The 16992-nt window shown below is 55.5% G+C and overlaps 4 protein-coding genes across 5 annotated transcripts; all 4 read right to left on the bottom strand.

Moving 5' to 3' along the window:
* Nucleotides 1-2967: 2967 nt before the first annotated feature.
* LOC104403911 (protein S100-A12-like) lies at nt 2968-3688 on the bottom strand. The gene is made up of 2 exons (XM_010012205.1): nt 3488-3688; nt 2968-3132 (listed from the first exon to the last, which is right to left on the bottom strand). The coding sequence occupies exons 1-2, from the start codon at nt 3686-3688 to the stop codon at nt 2968-2970; spliced, it is 366 nt and encodes a 121-aa protein (XP_010010507.1).
* A 2748-nt stretch (nt 3689-6436) lies between these two features.
* Nucleotides 6437-6956, bottom strand: LOC104403912 (protein S100-A9-like). Its single transcript, XM_010012206.1, has 2 exons — nt 6804-6956; nt 6437-6673 (listed from the first exon to the last, which is right to left on the bottom strand). The coding sequence occupies exons 1-2, from the start codon at nt 6954-6956 to the stop codon at nt 6437-6439; spliced, it is 390 nt and encodes a 129-aa protein (XP_010010508.1).
* A 4132-nt stretch (nt 6957-11088) lies between these two features.
* Nucleotides 11089-11481, bottom strand: LOC104403908 (protein S100-A4-like). Its single transcript, XM_010012201.1, has 2 exons — nt 11338-11481; nt 11089-11253 (listed from the first exon to the last, which is right to left on the bottom strand). The coding sequence occupies exons 1-2, from the start codon at nt 11479-11481 to the stop codon at nt 11089-11091; spliced, it is 309 nt and encodes a 102-aa protein (XP_010010503.1).
* A 2098-nt stretch (nt 11482-13579) lies between these two features.
* On the bottom strand, nt 13580-14681 carry LOC104403907 (protein S100-A4-like). 2 transcript variants are annotated; one of them, XM_010012200.1, is made up of 2 exons: nt 14541-14681; nt 13580-13741 (listed from the first exon to the last, which is right to left on the bottom strand). In XM_010012200.1, the coding sequence occupies exons 1-2, from the start codon at nt 14679-14681 to the stop codon at nt 13580-13582; spliced, it is 303 nt and encodes a 100-aa protein (XP_010010502.1). The 2 variants fall into 2 exon arrangements, with proteins under 2 accessions (XP_010010502.1, XP_010010501.1); XM_010012199.1 differs by having other exon boundaries at nt 13580-13744.
* Nucleotides 14682-16992: the final 2311 nt, after the last annotated feature.

Raw genomic sequence — 16992 nt, forward strand, 5'->3', positions numbered from 1 at the left:
GAGCAGGTTGTTCCAAGCCCCTGTGTCCAACCTGGTCTTGAACACTGCCAGGGATGGGACTGGACTAGCTCCAACAGCTCCACATCCTTCTTATGTTGTTGCCCAGAGCTGGACACGGGTCTGCAGGGGGGGTCTCAAGGCAATATCTCAATGAGACAGCGCTGCTTGGCCCCATAACAGCCCCATCCTTGCAGACGTGGGGCACACAAGCACCACACGGTCCTGGGCACCCAAATGCATCTCAGCGCTTCACTGACAGTGTTGCCATCATGACACGGGCACGGAGCTGGTGCTGAGGGCGATGCCCCGGCGCTGGGGACCATCCCCTGCCCGCAGCAAGCAGCTTCTTGGAAGGCAAATAATGCAGGGCAGGTTCCCAGCTCCCTTTCAGCTCCTCAACTTAGCAACAGGCTGTGCTAAAGGTGCTTTGCTTGGAGCTGCACAGACCAGGCGTGGCTCAAAGGTCTATTTATGTCTTTTAGGGCCATGTCCTCACTTTGTACCTTATTTCCCTGTTGTTTCTCTGCATTGCAGACACCCAACGCAGGCACTTGTTGAGGTTTAACTCCAGATGGCAACGAAGCAGCTAAATTGGGAGCAAAACCAGATTTTCCAGTGCTTCTACATTGGAATGTTCTGCTGCTGATTCAGCCTCGGCGGGTGTTTTACCTGCCAAACATGGTGCTCACCTCAGACACAAAGAGGAGGCGAGAACAGAGCCACAGACAAGCTCTGGGAGCTCCATGAGCTGCTGTGGGGATGCAGCCCCAGTGCTATGAGTGATTGCATCCTTGTGACCACCCCACCTTCACTGGTTGGGGTGCACATTTCACAACAGGAGTGTTTTGATGCCCTGGAGAAGGACTGGGGTGTTTCACAACAGGCCCCATCTGCTGGGTTGCAGAATTCTTGTAGCAACTTCAGGAAATGGCCCTTTGAGTCATTTTTAGCATCCTGGAGGCGAGGAAGAGCAACTACAGGTTATAGGGGTGGGATGGGTCAGGGGGTTCCATAGCGAGATGATGGTGAGACCCTCAGATGTGCCCACCAGGCAGCAGGGATAAGACCACAATGCAGTCCCTAAGGAGACCACGGAGCCTGGGCATTGCTAAGGGGCACAGGAGCATGTTCTAGCCCTGTCTCCTTGCAGGGGGAGCTTCCCTGTGTACTTTTGCCTATGAGCAATGCCAAAGTGGCTGCAAGAAGCTGGTCCCAAGGCTGTCAGGGTTGGGCAAGCACCCACTTGCTGGCTGGAAAGGGAAGGAGTGGGAAGCAGACACCAGGATGAGCACAGGCAGCCGGATAGACACGGAAAGAGCTGGTTGGAGGTGACTGAGATGGGTTGTGCCCCGAGGACCTGGTTGGTTGCAAAACTCTTTCAAAAGAGACATTTACCAGCAAGCGGCTGGTTGATGCGGGAAGAGGGCACGGCAGGGTTGGTCTCCATGAGCTTTGCTGTGTTCAGCCCAGGATCAGGGTAGGGCAGGAGCTGGGCCTGGAGAAGAGGAGGCTCAGGAGGGATCTGATCCATGTGTACAAGAATCTCAAGAGGATTGTGCCAGACTCTTCTTGGTGGTGCCAAGTGATGGGATGAGAGGAAAAGGACATAAATTAAAGCACAACATGAGGAAGAACTTCTTTCTGGTGAAGGTGACACCGGGGAGGTGTGGAGTCTCCTCCTCTGGAAATACTCAAAAGCTGTCTGGACACAATCATAGAATGGTTTGGGTTAGAAAGGACCTTAAGATCATTTAATTCCAACCCCCTGCCATGGGCAGGGACACCTCACACTAGACCATGTTGCCCAAGCCCCATCCAAAGTGGCCTTGAACCCTCTTCTTTGGGCAACCTGTGCCAGCGCCTCAGCACAGTCCTCAGTACTGAGCTCTAGGTGAGCCTGCTTGAGCTGAGGGGTTGGACTAGGTGATTCCCAGTGGTCCCTTCCAACCTCAGCCACTGAGGCTGGTTCTGGTTGCTAGACATGGTTTTAGCTTGGGGAAGTCAAGGGATGCACTCTGAGCCCCCGAGCACCTTTGAGCATCATCAGACCAGAAAGGGTTTTGTTGGGGCTGGAAGACATGTCCCAGGTGGCTCAGCCAGGGACAAGATACTTGTATCCTGCTGGAGCTCCTCAGGGGTTTGGTGAGATGGAACCCATTGGGCATCTCATCTTGGCTGGGTAGCAAGCGATGGAGCAGGGTTGGGACAGAGCACTCCAGGTCACTTTTCTGTGTGGGAAAACTCTGAAATGTGAGTTTTCATTGGGATTTAGGGAGAAAAGAATCCAAAAATCTTGGGATTTCCTATGGAGTAGAAGCTCTATGTACAGACACTGACATTTCCTCCTAAGAGCTTGTTCTTGTCGTAAGGGCTGGGTCCTGTTGTGAACGCCTGTTGTCATGGGTATTAATGCTCAGAAGTGATTGTGCATCCAGAGAATGCACTTGGCATGGCCAAGGGGAAAAAGCTGCATGAGGAGAGCAAACAGAAGGTGCTTCCTCAAGCTGGGCTGGCTCTGTTCTACCCAGCCTCTGCAGAACACTTTCTCTGCCAGGAGAACCTTTAGTACACCTCCTACATGTTGCAGCTGACAAGTAAAACCCTTGTGGAGCTCAGGCAGTGCCTTGTGCTGCTCTTCTGGCCATTAACACCTTCCCAGCCCATCAGCTTGGCCCAGACATGGAGCAACACAGCTCCTGCCCACTCACATCTCAGTCAGAAGCCTCTTCCTTTATGGGCTTTTTGGGTGCCTCGTTTAGACATTTAGCTCCAACAGGACCATGCATTCTCTGCACTGGTTCCCACCCTCCCTGCCATTAGATAGATGAAAAAGGGAGAGCTGAGCTGAACTTCAAGTGATACTTTATTGGCTCACAAGCACGAGTGATCCAAGTAGACAGAAAGCAGGTAGAGCCCAACTCCTACAAGCCACCCCCTCTGAGTTCTTCATGGATCGTGCATGGGGACTCAATCCTTGTCTGGTGTGCAGCGGTCATCCTTGTGGATGATGCGATGGGCATCATCGGTCACCTTGGCCAAGACGATGGTGAACTCCTCGAAGCTCAGGTCCTTGTCCTTGTTTAAATCTGTCTCTTGGAAGAGCTTCCTCAGGTAGTCGGCACGGTTCCTGTTCTGAAATTGGGGGGCAGGACATGTGTTACTGGGCTGCACGCTCCCCAGTGGAAACCAGCTTTGTTCCTCCATGCCCTGGGAAGTGGTTGGAAGCTGCAGGATCATTGTGACCCTCCCCTACCTTGCCTTTAGCCCCTAGATAAAGCCCCAGATGGACACAGAGCCATTTCCAAGCTCTATACCCCTGCAGCATCAGGAGGAATGAGCACCCGCAGCACATGGACAAGTGGATGTATGGACCTCAGCCATGGTGGGGACTGCACCCCATTCCTCAAGGAGCATCCCTGGAGGCAACCTCAGCCTCATCCCGTTCCAACCTCCTGAGGAGAGCACAACCCAGCTCCTGAACACTCACACAAGCTTCCAGGAAGGTCGGTGCCTGCTCAGTCAGCAACGTCTCGAAGTCATTGAAGTTGAGGAGGTCGAGCTGGCCCTCCCGGATGCTGTAGCGGTGGTAGACATCCACAATGGTTTTCAGGGCCTTCTCCAACGTGCAGTTTCCAGGGAACTGCTGAGTCTCAGGAGGGATGTTCATGGGCTGGGTGCTCACAGACATGGTTGAGCTCTCGAGAAACTGTGTGAAGAAACCCCAAAGGCATGAGATGCATCAAAACCCAGGCACCCCATGGCGTGATCTTGACCCGCACCCCAAGGGAGCTGCACCAGGAGCCTGGTAACAAGTGGGTTTAGGAGTATCACCATTTTACAGCATCACCCAAACCACCTCCAATTTTAGCTTCAGCCAATTTCCATCTTGTTCTTCCTGACCTGAAGGCATTTGTCAGGTGCACCAGACAAACCCATCAGGCTGCAGTCATGTATCTGCACCACGCTACTGACAGCAAGGGTGACCTTAAGGCAAGGAGCATGGTTCAGGAGTACCTGCTTCATTGCAACCTCTGCCTCATCTCCTCCTCTTCTCCCTGTAAACCTGCATGTCTCCTTTTCAGGCTGCAAAGACATTGAGCACAGAGCTCTCTGCTGGGTGGCACCTCCAAAGGGTGCTCTCCTTGCCCATGGAGACAAATACACCTCCACTAAAGGTGGCGTAGAAATGCCATTCATTTAGACTTGTCTGTAGCAAAGAAGAAACCATCACCCTGGAATAAAACAGGCATGGAATATGTGCCGTACTCGAAGTCACTCCTCCCCTCACCCTGTTTCCTTCAAGAGCCATCACAGTGTTACTTACCCTTGTCTCCAAGGAGGGCTTGCAAAGGATGGGTCCGTCACAGTGATCCAAGAGCCTCTGCAGACCTTTTATATCTGTCTGAGGTCCTCTTTCATCAGAGGTGGTGACACACCTGCTGCAAGCATCAGCTTGAGGTAGCATTTCCCGTACCTGGAAATTGCAAGGTGGGAACCTGTGAACCCTTCCCCACCTCATACCTCTGCACCTTGTTCCTGGTTGCACCCACCAGGCTGTGGAAATGTTGTCCTTCCACCTCACCATCACCTCAGACATGGATGAGCTGCTCCTGTGCAGGGCAAAGAATGGGGAGAACACTGGACGTGCCAGCGTGAGCCCTCTATGTGAGCATAAAGGACAAGTCCAGCTTGCCAAAGCTTTGCAAGCCTTGCAATGTGCTGCGTAGGAGAAAGATGAACTGTTTCAGAGAGACGTGGTTAACTTTGCCCCTTGCTTGGTTTTAACATCACATCTCTGTTTTCTACAACAAATAACTGGTTGGACACTAGCAAAGACGAAGGCAACATCCACAAAGTTGTTTTCCAGAGTATTTGTCATTACTTTCTGGTTTCACACCACTTGGAGCAGACCCTTCCTCTTGCTCCAGCAACTTGGTGGAGGAATAAGAAGAATATCTGAGATCTTTAGGGTCTTCAGTGGCCAGAGCATTGACCAGCCAGTGTTGTGCAATGGTCACGTCTGCCACCCATTTTGCATTAGCAGAACAGGTACTAGAAGAATGAAGAGACTGTAAAACAATGTAAGACTAAGGCGGTAGGTGCCAAGAAGAGGGTAGGGACAGCAAAACAAAAGGGTCACCATTCCTGTTTGAGGATGCTTCTTGCGTGTCTCAGGGCCAGTATCAAGAGCTGTTGCATGAGGTTTATTCTGGGAGCCCTGACTCACTTGACTGCTTTCTACTCATTAGGGACTGTCAGGAATCCAAAACTGTGTCCTCATTCCCTTTGCAAATCCCTCATGCCTTTGGCTTTTGCCCTGTGCACTTGCAGAGTCCTCACGTGGACAGACCCATGGGCTCCGAATTCCCATCTTTCCAAGACGTGGTCCCCAAAACCCATCGGGGGATGCAGCTGGTGACGCCCAGCCCCAAAATGGGAATGATACCTGGGTGCCCTGAAATAACATCTGCCTCTGGGGGACAAGGGCTGCAAAGTTGTGGAGCCAGAGAGCGATCACTTGTGTCACTAAGCGCAAACAACCACACACCAGCCCCGTGCTTCTTTTCATGTCAGGGGGGTTGGAACTAGATGATCTTAAGGTCCTTTCCAACCCAAACTGTTCTATAATTCTATGTTCTACATGGGAGAGGCTGCTGGTTTCAGCTGATGTCGGGGATGTTGGAGCCTCCCAAGGGTTTCCCACCCAATGCACAGTCATTGCCAGGTAACAGAAACATCCAACTTTATGGTGCAGAGTTACCACCAGAGCCCCTCAGCCTCAGTCTTTCCTGTGTCAGGGCTTGCAGGACAAGCTCTGATTGCTTTGCAGGTTACAGAAGCATTGTAACCCCGCGATGCTGCACCCCCAGCTCTTGGTAGTCACCTGGGGACTTCACCCCTGGCATGTCCTGAAGCTGGTGCAAAGAGGGGCTGGCAGAACCAAGGCTGAGGATGTTCTTGTGCAGGAGCATCCCCAGTGTGTTGGGTTCTAAGCACCCCACTGTTTGCTGAGGCAAAGGGTGCTGGGGCCAACCACCCCGTTGCAAGGACCCTCTTGGGCCTCAAGAAGGCAGTGGGAGCACGTTGGAGTCTTGACATGCTTTAGGACAGGGACCCTACACAGCTCCGTTGGGATCCAGCAGTGCTGTTGTCCTGGGAGCAGAGTCCCCCTGTGCAACCTTCCCTTCCCTTTCCCATTGCTTCTCCAGTTCAACCTGCATTTAACCCCTCGCAGCCAAGGGCTGGGTGTGTGTTGCATCCTCCCCAGAGACACCAAGACACATGATACAGATACATTTGGTGCTTGAAGAAAGACATTTTATTTCAATGCCATAGGCAGAAGCCTTGGTTACAGGTTTGTGCTGGGGGGCAAATGGAAGGGATGATGCTGCTGGAAAAGCACAATCCCATGGGCTCTGTCTCCCTGGGAAGCACTTCACTTTCTGGGACCGTGGCCATGGTCGTGGCCGTGGTCGTGGCCATGGTCATGGCCATGGTCGTGGACATGACTGGCATCATGATGGTGGTCGTGTCTCTTGTGGGACCTATTGTGGGCATCAATGACTACAAGATTGAGCGTGGTCAGGAACTCGACGAACTTGAGGCGACCATCATGGTTGCTGTCTGCTTTGGCAAAGAGCTTGCTTATGTACTCATCAACGGACACGTTGGGCTGCAGCAGGACAAACACGGACAGAGTCAGGAAAACCCCAGGGGAAAAGAGCTTTGGGAGCTCTCAGCCACCCCCATGCCCCAAGGAGGCCACTTGAAGACTGGAAGCCTGGCCCACACTTGGCTCTTACCGGCATGGTGTTGTGGAGGAAGGGCTTGGCAGTCTCCTTCAGCAGCTGCGAGAACTCAGGCTCATCCAGGTAGTCATCGATGGGATTCTTTATGGCATACTGGTGGTAGATGTTGATGGCACACTCCAAGGCGAGCTCCAAGTCGGTTTTCATCTTGCTAGGAAGGGACAGATAGCAAAACATCAAACCCCATCAGAGCTCGCTCCAGGAGCCCGCTGGGATTGGGCTTATCCCAATGGCACCTCCAGCAGCGTGGTACTGGAGCCACCATTGGCAAGGACCTACTCACCTGGGGCTGATGTCTCTGGACGGCGCTGCACGGGAAGGAGCAGGCAGGAGCAGTGACGGCGCGGTGCAGGGGAAGGCTCTTTTATACTCTCCCTGAGCTATGATTTGTGACACCCTCCAATTCCCTTTGGGGTGATAACCTCAGGAATTGTGCAAGGCCACACAACACACCCAGGCAGCAATTTCTGGCTCCAGGAACTGGTTGCTCCCCATGTCAGTGAGGGAGGGGACACACCGAAACAAGGGGACGCCAGAAGAGAACACTGGGGCTGTTCAGCCTGGAGAAGAGAAGCTGCTGGAGAGCTCAGAGCAGCTTCCAGTGCCTGAAGGGGGCTACAAGGGTGCTGGAGAGGGACCTTCATCAGGGACTGGAGCAATAGGACAAGGGGTGATGGGTTCAGTCTGAAGCAGAGGAGATTTGGGTTGGAGATAACGAAGAATTTCTTCCATGTGAGGGTGGTGGGGAACTGGATGGGTTGAACGGAGAAGCTGTGGCTGCCCCATCCCTGGCAGTGTTCAAGGCCAGGCTGGACACAGGGGCTTGGAGCAACCTGCTCTAGTGGAAGGTGCCCCTGCCCGTGGCAGGGGTTGGAGCTGGAGGAGCTTGAAGCTCCCTTCAACCCAAACCATTCCATGCTTTGCAATGAGCCAGCACCATGGACTGGGCACACTGCAGCAGCATTCCCAGGAGCTGGGACATTCCTGCAGAGTCTGGGGGGTCTTTGCAGAGATGATGGAAGAGGCATTTTTCAGGATCACACAAAAGGTGCTGGGTGAAGGTCTCCAGTGGGATGATGCTCTTATTTCCCAATAGGGAATGGGATTCATCACTCCTGTACGTGCCCTGAAGTGGCTGAATTTGGCTGGGGGTGTGATGTGTGCCCCCAGCATCCCAGTGGCCAGCGCATCCCATCCCCATCACCTCTCCATAATCAGAACCAGTGATCCCTCCTGACTCATTTCCAACAGCAAACCAGGGAGCCAAGGGATTGCCAAATCCAGACACGCCAACCTGCCAGGAACCCTCTTAGGAGGTGGCATTTCCCAGTAGCCGTAATTGCTGCCTGATGATAACTGAGGTCATGGGCAATTCCTGCCTATTCCCAGTGTTGGGGGGATGCTGCCAACATGCAGGACAGCCCGTGGTGTTCCCAGTGCATGGCAGGGGCTGCTAAACCCCGTGTGTCTTGGTGTAAAGAGGCTGTGAGGAACCTGAGGATGCCCAAGCCCTTCACGCCAAGTCTGCGCTTGATGGGTCTGGCACAACAAGAAGCTGTCAAGGCTTTCAAGGAGGCGGTGGTGAAACATCTCCCCACGAGCTCCTAATCTGGGTGTTTGAGGAACTAGTGCCAGAACAAAGGTTGACTTGCCAAAGGGAGAAACAAAGGGGCTGGTTGTATGATGGAGATGGGTGTGTTCTCTCCGGGAAGGGGACCCACGCAGGGCATCAGCAGGACATGTGTGCACCATAGGTGACAGGACATGTGTGGGGAGGTGTGGAGGGATGTGCTTGTGTCACGTGGGGAGGTGGGAGGGAACATGTCCATGGAGATCATCTTAAGGTCTTTTCCAACCCAAACCATTCTATGTGTGCACTGTGGGGTGGGGAAGAAGGGACAAGTGTGTGCTCTGGGTCCTCATGCTGCCATTTGCTGCCCAACCTGTCATGGAAGCCACTTAGGGGAGACCTTAGAGCAGCTCCAGTGCTTAAAGGGGCTACAAGAAACCTGGAGAGGGGCTTTGGACAAGGGATGGAGGGACAGGACAAGGGGAATGGCTTTAACCTGCCAGAGGGGAGACTGAGATGAGCTCTGAGGCAGAAGCTCTTCCCTGTGAGGGTGCTGAGGCGCTGGCACAGGGTGCCCAGAGAAGCTGTGGCTGCCCCATCCCTGGCAGTGTTCAAGGCCAGGTGGGACACAGGGGCTTGGAGCAACCTGCTCTAGTGGAAGGTGGCCCTGCCTGTGGAGCTGGAGGAGCTTTTATCTCCCTTCCAACCCAAACCATTGTATGATCCTGTTGCTCTACCCACACACAGGTTCCTCCCAGCACATGCCCTGCCCTGGGGCCCACGCTCCAGTGCAAGAGCTGCTGTGGGGTGTTGGTATCTGCTCCATGGCTCAGTGCCTGTGGGGCTGGGATGGTGGTGCCACGGGGATGGAGCCAGCAGAGCCCCAAGGGCAGAGCAGCGGGGCAGTGACAGGGTGCGGATGGATGCAGGCAGGATGGGATGCCTGGGAACAGCATCATGCCAGCTTCAGCTATTCCCAGCTCGGGCAGAAGAGAGGCAAGGGCTTGCAGGGGTGTCCCTTTCACCAGCGCAGCCGCATCCTCAGGTGTTCCAGTGAGCTGCACGGGGGGATGGATGGTTTAGTCCCTAATATTGATGCTTGGGTAAGTGCCGGATCTCAGAAGCTGAGGTTCATAGAACAACCCCTTCACTCTCCATCTGGGGGAGCAGTGGGATGAGCTTCAACCCCAGCCTCCTGGCAAACCAGCCCTTGTAAAGCGGAGGGTGCAAGGCCTGGGTGGGAGTCCTGGGCAGAGCATCAGCAGCACCCAACAGGAGCCATCTGTGGGGACATGAGCCACCCCCCCAGCCAGAGAAAGAACAGTGCAAGCCATGAGGTTTTAATCAATTTAAGGTTCACAAATGACCAGGAACACAGCAACAAAGCTTTATAATAGGAAATGACAAAAACTTTACACAGGTCCTTACAAAAAGACCCCAAAAGGCCCCCAGGGTGCCTCAACTCACTGCTGGTCCAGCTCTATATCTGCATTAGAATCATACAATAGCTAGGGTTGGAAAGGACCTTAAGATCATCTAGTTCCAACCCTCTGCCATTCCTTCAGTGCATCACTGTAGATCGTGTCCAGGGCACCCAGGATACTGACGTGCTCCTAGAAATTCACCTCCTTTTCTTTGTTATGGTCCAGGTCCGTTCCAAGCCACAGGGATGTGGGGGGCATCGCTCCCTCTCCAGCCAGGGGGATGTTCTGCAATCCTTTACCTTGCCCCTCCAGCCCCAGCTCAATGCAGCCCCCAGGGTCTGGGTCCAGGCAGGCAGGGGGTTGCCCCACATCCCCCCATCGTGTTGCACTGGGATGCTGGAGCAAGCTGGGGCTGGGGCCTGCAGGTTGACTCATGGGGCGCAGCCCAGACGTGGCGGCGCAGCCCAGACGTGGCTCCTGGCTGCTTCCACGTGCAGCCCCAGGGTTGGTGTGAGCGGGGCAACGAAGTGAAGCTTTTGTGACATCTCCAGTGCCTCTGGGAGCAGAAGATCCCACTGATGAAGTCCTGAGCCACTGATGAACATCCAGCGCCACATCTGCAAGGGCCCTGCTGCACATCTGGACCCCAGCGCACAAACCCAGGTTGCCCACAGCTGTCCAGTGCAGGGAAAAGGGGATCAGAGGGAGGAAATGGAGTCACAGGGACATGAGCAGGAAGCGAGGGCTGTGGCTGTGGCTGAGCTGTAGCCGGAGGGCTGGTTGGGTGCACAAGGAAGTCACTGCTCTGCACGCCACAACCCCACCCCGAGCAGGAACGCAGTGAAACCCCACTCCACGAGGATTCACACGGGGTAGGGAAGGGGCAAACATCTGGGGTGACTTCCCACCGTCCTGCCCCACGGGGACAGCCGCTGATTCCATGTGATCATGGTTAAAACAAGGAGCTCTTCACCCGTCGCTGCTATCACGGAGGCATTAATCCCTGTGGAAGCTCCTGCCTTGCCTGGCCACGAAGGAGTCAGCAGGGCTGCAGGGCAGAGCCTGCCGCTGACTCACCCTAACGGGTGTTTTACAAGGGCTCAGGGAACGCGGTGCCCAAACTCCTTGTTCTCATCCAGAACCTGGATCACGCACATGGAAAGGAAACGGGGTTTTCTCCAGTGTCCCTGGCGCAAGAACCCCCCACTGCAAAGCAGGCAAGAGCATCGGGTTTAAAGCAACCTTTATTACAAGAGCATCAGGAAGACGACAGGAGGGTCCATGCTCACTTCCTCCGTGGCATCTTGTCAGGGCAGTCCTGGAAGAAGTCATTGCACATCATGGCCATGCAGGCCAGGAAGGTCACGTACTCCTGGAAGTCCACCTCGCTGTCGCTGTTGCTGTCCAGATGGTTCATGAGCTGCTGCAAACTGGCCTCACTGGTTTGTCTCTGCAAACAAGGGATTAAAATGGGGGTTTGCATCATGGACCACATTCCCTCATCCACCATGGGATGTGGTACCCCCTGCCCCACACTTACACTGAAGCTGGGCAGCTCCTTGTTGAGCATCTCTTTGAGCTCCTGCTTGTTGAGCTTGTACTTGTCCCCCTCATTGCCTGAGTACTTGTGGAAGGTGGAGACCATCACGGCCAGCGCCTGCTCCAGGGGAGATGCCATGGGGAATACCAGCAAACCTGGAGGCACCAACAGCACAAGTGGGTGAGAGCAGAGGTCAGCATCCCCAGACACCCCCATGGCAGGGGGCTGGCAGCTCCCCCTGCCCCACAATCAGTGCAGGCTGTTCAATGCCCCACTCCTGCATCACCATTTCCTCCTTAGTTTCACCCTCCCAGGTTGGGTACCCCTAAAAAAGCCGTTAGAGGGGAGAACATGGGGGGGGAAGCAGCAGCTTTTCTTTCCCAGCCTCCAAACTCAGCTCCTTGCAGCAGGAGCCTCAGGGGAAAAACCTCTATAGGGGGACCCCACCGTGGGATGGGGCAGATGTGCCTTTAGCAACATCTGGAGAGCAGGATAAAGGGGGAAAAGAGGTAAAAACCAACTCACCAGCAGCTTAAACGGAACAGTCAAGGATGGGCAGGGAGGGAGTGAGCTGGCATTTATAGCCCTGCCTGGGCCACCTCCCTCGCTATCCGGCTGGGAAGGCACCAATGCTGATCCAGCCTGGACATTGGCTGGCAACGGAGGAGAGGAAAAGCTCTGGGAGCAGCCCTGGCCCCTGCAAAGCATCCCATTTCTGCGCTGCTGAGTGGGCTGGAAAGAGCAAAATGGGGCTGGATGGGGTGGAGGAGAATCCCTAAGGATAAGGGGTGGAGGAGAATCCCTAAGGATAAGGGATGAAGGAGCGGTGGGCACCTCCCGCCACCTCTACCGCAGGGGATGCGGTGCAGGGCAGGATGCCGCATACTATAGTTTTGGCAGCATCCCCAGGGATGTTTGGAGCCCGAGCAGGGTTTATCCATGGGTTTGTTGTTGTACTGGAGTGTGGGTTGGGAATGGGGGTGGGGGGGAGGGTTGTTGTTCTGTTTTTAACTCAGCTGCAAGTGGTTTCTGTTTCCTAAGTGCAAGGGCCATGAGTCACAACAGCCCGTTGTGTAACGGGGAACGATGCTGGTGACTGCATGTCCTGGGCACGCAGCAGGGGAAAAACGGGACCTGGAAGCTTGGAACCCCCTGATAAAACACCCCGAGTGTCCCTGAGCCCCCCTGGGATAAAGAACAAAGGACCAGAGGGGGCTCTGAGCCCTTCGAGAGGGGTTTGGAGCCTCCAAAACAGGGTTTGGGCACCCAAGAGGCTGCTTGAAGCTTAAAAATCTTTAGCTGAAGCCTAGAAATGAAGCACTGGGATCTGAAATGCAACTTTGTGAACTAACCCTGAGCTTTTGGAGCTTGGAAACAAGGGTGTGAAGCCAAAAACAAGGCTTGAGAAGAGTGAGGAAAACCAGGGGATGAAGCTTCCCCAGGTCAGGGGGTTCTTTAAGGACCATTTTGGCAAGAGAAAGGCACAAACCTGAACCTCATCCCTCTCTTAGTCAGTGCAAAGTGGTGTAAATGACTGGGAGGGGGCAGAAACTCCCTGGGGGCTCTTTGTAAAGGCTCTGGGAAAGGGCAAAGTGAAGTCTGGGGCTCAGGGTGGATTTGGGGCTCAGGGTCTGCTCTGCCATGCAATGATGGAGAGGTTTGGTAAAGGCTTTTGGATCTAGGCTGGCTTCTCTGGGGGTCTGGGGAAGGCTGGAGAGTGGCTGCAGCACTTTCTTCTGTGGCGCTGGGGAGGTGGAAGGGGGACAAGCCCTAAGCTCCCCAGGCACCATCATAGCCTGATGCTATGATAAACAGGGTGGGCTCAGGATGATCCCCATGGGCTTACCCACATCCCAAAGGTCTCCTGCAGCTCTTCCCTGCAGGAAGCTGGGGACACCCTCTGGCTTCTGTGCTTTTGCATGGACCTTGCATCTTGCTACGGTTCCTCCAGCCTACCTTTCCCTCCCCAAGCCCAATGGGAGCTCTAAGCCAAGCCAAGCTCAGTTTTGAGCCCAACATGCATTAAACCTCTCCCCAAGCCAGCAGGGATGGCTGGGGCGGGGGGATTAACCCAATCCGTTGCCCGGAGCCAGTTATTTTGCTCAGGCTTTGCCAAAAGATGCTTCCTGGGGCTGAGTCGCACCATGGAAAATCCCAGGGAGAAGAAGGAAGATGTGAGTCACTCCAAGCGCAAAGTCAGGCTTTGGGAAAGCTTTTATTGGAAGCCCCAACGGGATCACTTCTTGCGGAGCTGCTTGGTGGGGGAGTCCCTGAAGAACTCGTTGAAGCCCATGGTGATGCAGGCCAGGAAGCAGACGTACTCCTTGAAGTCCACCTCGCTGTCCTTGTCGTGGTCCAGGTCGTTCATGAGCCGCTTGAACTCAGCATCATCCATTTGCTTCTGTGGAGGGAGGGAAGTGGTTTTGGGGTGCATGGATGAGTGAGGTGTTCCCCATCCAGCCCCACTGCTCACAGGGAAGGGTGAAAAAGCCTGGGCTTCCCTCCCTATGGCTTCAAGGAGGGGGTTCTCTTTGTCTTTGGAAGGCAAAGGCCTTTAGAAATGAAGGTGGATGTGGGGCGTGCTGGCACGGGTACAGCAAATGCGCCTCTTGCTCATGAACAGGTTGGGCTAAAACATCTCTCTTCCCAGTTTAAAGGGAATTAAGGGTTAAAACCAATATAAACCACTGAAATCGGAGCAGGCTTTTCTTTGCCAAGCAAAATATTTGTGTGAGCACAAGAAAGCCAAGTTTCCTTTGGGTCTGAGTATGCTCCAGCTCTGGTCCTCCTGGCTTCATCCGTCCTTTTGTCATACGGAGGGACAGGACAAGGGGAATGGCTTTAACCTGCCAGAGGGGAGATTGGGATGGGATCTTGGGCAGAAGCTCTTCCCTGGGAGGGTGCTGGGACACTGGGATGGGTTGAATGGAGAAGTTGTGGCTGCCCCATCCCTGGCAGTGTTCAAGGCCAGGTTGGACACAGGGGCTTGGAGCAACCTGCTCTAGTGGAAGCTTTAAGGTCTCTTGCCACCCAAACCATTCCAGGATTCCATGTGGGCTGCATCCCTCAGGCAGGGATGTATAGATCAGTGTGATCTACGGTAAGCCCTGAGGCTGGGTTTGTCCTGCCCCCCCACGCCCTCCAAATCCCGGGCACCTCTGAAGGATGCAAAGGGATGTATCCCCTTGGCCTCTTACGCTCCCAAAGACAGGCAGCTCCTTGTTGAGCAGCTCCTTGAGCTCCTGCTTGCTGAGCTTGTACTTGTCCCCTTCCTTACCCGAGTACTTGTGGAAGGTGGTGACCATCACGGCCAGTGCCTGCTCCAGGGGACACGCCATCGCCAGCCTCCTGCGTACCTGGAGGGCAGAGCACAAGGGATGGAGTGAGGGCAAGCTTGGGGTGGGGATGGGTCCGATTCCCACCACCCTGCCCTAATCCATGATGCTGCAGAGGGGCACCACCAGTGGGTGATGGATGAGGAAGGGGAGAAGAGACTCACCAGGGTCAGCAGGGAGCAGGCAGCAGCGAGGAGTCAGGGTGAGCAGCCAGAGCTCGATGGGCATTTATAGCCCAGCCGTGGTGGCACAGCCCATGGAGCCCTCTTGCCTCCAGGCTTTCCCAATAGCTCCATCCAGGTGCTTTCACCCACACCTCATTTTTGCCTACCAAGCCGTGTGATGCCATTAGGACGCAGTGGATGGGTTTGGTGCTGCTGGGAGAGGCCACCGGCCCCACTGGGGAGGCTGGGGATGGAGGCACAAGTCAAGGGATGGGAAGGGCTGGGGCATCCTTGGGGCTTCTCAGCCCATCTCCTCCCTAAACCATCACTCTTGTAGTGACAGGACAAGGGGGAATGGGTTGAAAGTGAAAGGGGAGATTCAGGTTGGATGTAAGGAAGAAGCTCTTCCCTGTGAGGGTGGAGGGACACTGGAATCAGCTGAACAGAGAAGCTGTGGCTGTCCCATCCCTGGCAGTGTTCAAGGCCAAGTTGGACACAGGGGCTTGGAGCAACCTGCTCTAGTGGAAGGTGTTGGAACTGGATGAGCTTTAAGGTCCCTTCCAACCCAAACCATTCCATGATTCTATGATCACTGCATTGTCCCCCACACCAAGGGGTGCCTTTCCAAGACAGGTGATCCCAAGCACCCCCCCAGTGTAAATGAACATGTTCCACAGAGGGTTGGGGATGTGACAGTAGTTTTATTGGAGCCACGGGGCTCTGTGCTGCCTGGCAGGGCAGTGTAAAGCCAATGCAGAGCACGATGAGGCAGCCCAGAAGGACCACGTACTCCTCGAAGTCCATCATGTTGTTGTCCTCCAGGTCCTTCAGCAGCACCCAGATGCCGCACTCATGCAGTTGCTCCTGGCACAGAGCATCAGTGGAGTCACGGGTGGTGCTCCTTGGCCATGGCACCAACCTCAGTGGGTGGGTTTGGCAAATGGGGGGGACCTGTTTCAGGTTCAGAGCCCTTCCCTGACCCACAAACCTTTTCCAATGGTGGGGAGAGAGGGGATGACCCGGGCACACGACCCACCCCATGCCCATGCAACCCTGCCCCTGACACAGTGCTCTCATGCTGGTGCACTGCAACAGCTCCCACGCTTGCTCCAAACAGTGGGAATAATGTGCTCAGCCTCAACCAGCACAGACAGTGGGGCTGGGGCTGCTCAGATCCCAGCCCGGATGCCCACATCCTGCACAAGGAACGAGGGGGACACATCCTGAACTGCTTCCATGCACTGCAGCCAGTCTGCATCCAGGGAACGAGGCGCTGGGGGTGGTTGATCCCCACCAAGAGGGTCTATCCCGGCTCCCTGGGATCCCGTGTGAGCACTGCGTGCAGCCTAACCCCGCTCAGCCCATAACCAGCCTGTGAGTCACCAGCCCTGCCCTCGCCCAGCGGGATTCCTGCACCGTGACTCAGCCACAGCCCTGCCCTGCTCACCGCATCCCATGGGAACACCCGCGCTTGGTCCTGGACCCGCGGTGCTGCAGGAACCAGCGATGCTCCTGCTTTGGGGTGGGAAGCAGCGGGGGAATGGCTGGAAGGGGATCCCGGCTCCGGGGTGCTGCCATGGGAGCGGAGCTCATGGGGCGGCCCGTGCCCTGCTCACGGACCCGGGGATGAGTCCGATCCCAGTGGAAAATCCCCAGCAGGCGCCAGGGCTGCTGCGCTGGGCTGATGCCAGCGCTGGGGATGCCACAGGGATCCGCTGCAGCGCGCTTCCCACCGGGATATCCCGGCACACACGCGGCCACGGCGCCTTTCCCATCCCGGGGCGGGGACACGCGATGCATCCTCAAGGCACCCCATGGATATGGGGCAGCCACTGGATGGACGTGGGGCTGTAGCGCCCGGATGGACCCCGCGATGGGGACATGGAGAGGGTCCCCCGTGGGGTGTGGCAGAAGGCCCCCGGCGCCGCAGGCAGCGGGTGTGGGTGCTGGGGGCCGGTGCTGGGAGGCCGCGGTGTCTGCTGACACCTTGTGGTGGCTCCATCAGCCCCAGGGACAGGCGTTACCAGCAACCCAGGACCGCGGGGGCGATGGGGCAGGGCAGACCCCTCCCTCGGCCCCCCCCACGCCCTCGGTGCATGGAGGGAAGGCAGAGCCTCAGCACCACCCGCTGCTCCTCCCTTTTTTTTTTG

The sequence above is a fragment of the Nestor notabilis genome, unplaced genomic scaffold (genome assembly GCF_000696875.1).
Source record: "Nestor notabilis isolate BGI_N333 unplaced genomic scaffold, ASM69687v1 scaffold16363, whole genome shotgun sequence".
In the NCBI taxonomy this organism is placed as follows: domain Eukaryota; kingdom Metazoa; phylum Chordata; class Aves; order Psittaciformes; family Psittacidae; genus Nestor; species Nestor notabilis.

Excerpts from the sequence above, each read along its gene's own strand:
- LOC104403907 (XM_010012199.1), bottom strand. The coding sequence starts at position 14,681 with ATGGCGTGTCCCCTGGAGCAGGCACTGGCCGTGATGGTCACCACCTTC. Across the intron at positions 13,745-14,540 it reads AGCTGCCTGTCTTTGGGAGC|AAGCAAATGGATGATGCTGA; the intron begins GTAAGAGGCCAA and ends CTCCCTCCACAG.
- LOC104403911 (XM_010012205.1), bottom strand. The coding sequence starts at position 3,688 with ATGTCTGTGAGCACCCAGCCCATGAACATCCCTCCTGAGACTCAGCAG. Across the intron at positions 3,133-3,487 it reads CGACCTTCCTGGAAGCTTGT|AACAGGAACCGTGCCGACTA; the intron begins GTGAGTGTTCAG and ends CCCCAATTTCAG.
- LOC104403908 (XM_010012201.1), bottom strand. The coding sequence starts at position 11,481 with ATGGCATCTCCCCTGGAGCAGGCGCTGGCCGTGATGGTCTCCACCTTC. Across the intron at positions 11,254-11,337 it reads TGCCCAGCTTCAGTGTAAGT|AGACAAACCAGTGAGGCCAG; the intron begins GTGGGGCAGGGG and ends CCTTGTTTGCAG.
- LOC104403912 (XM_010012206.1), bottom strand. The coding sequence starts at position 6,956 with ATGAAAACCGACTTGGAGCTCGCCTTGGAGTGTGCCATCAACATCTAC. Across the intron at positions 6,674-6,803 it reads TCCTCCACAACACCATGCCG|CCCAACGTGTCCGTTGATGA; the intron begins GTAAGAGCCAAG and ends GTCCTGCTGCAG.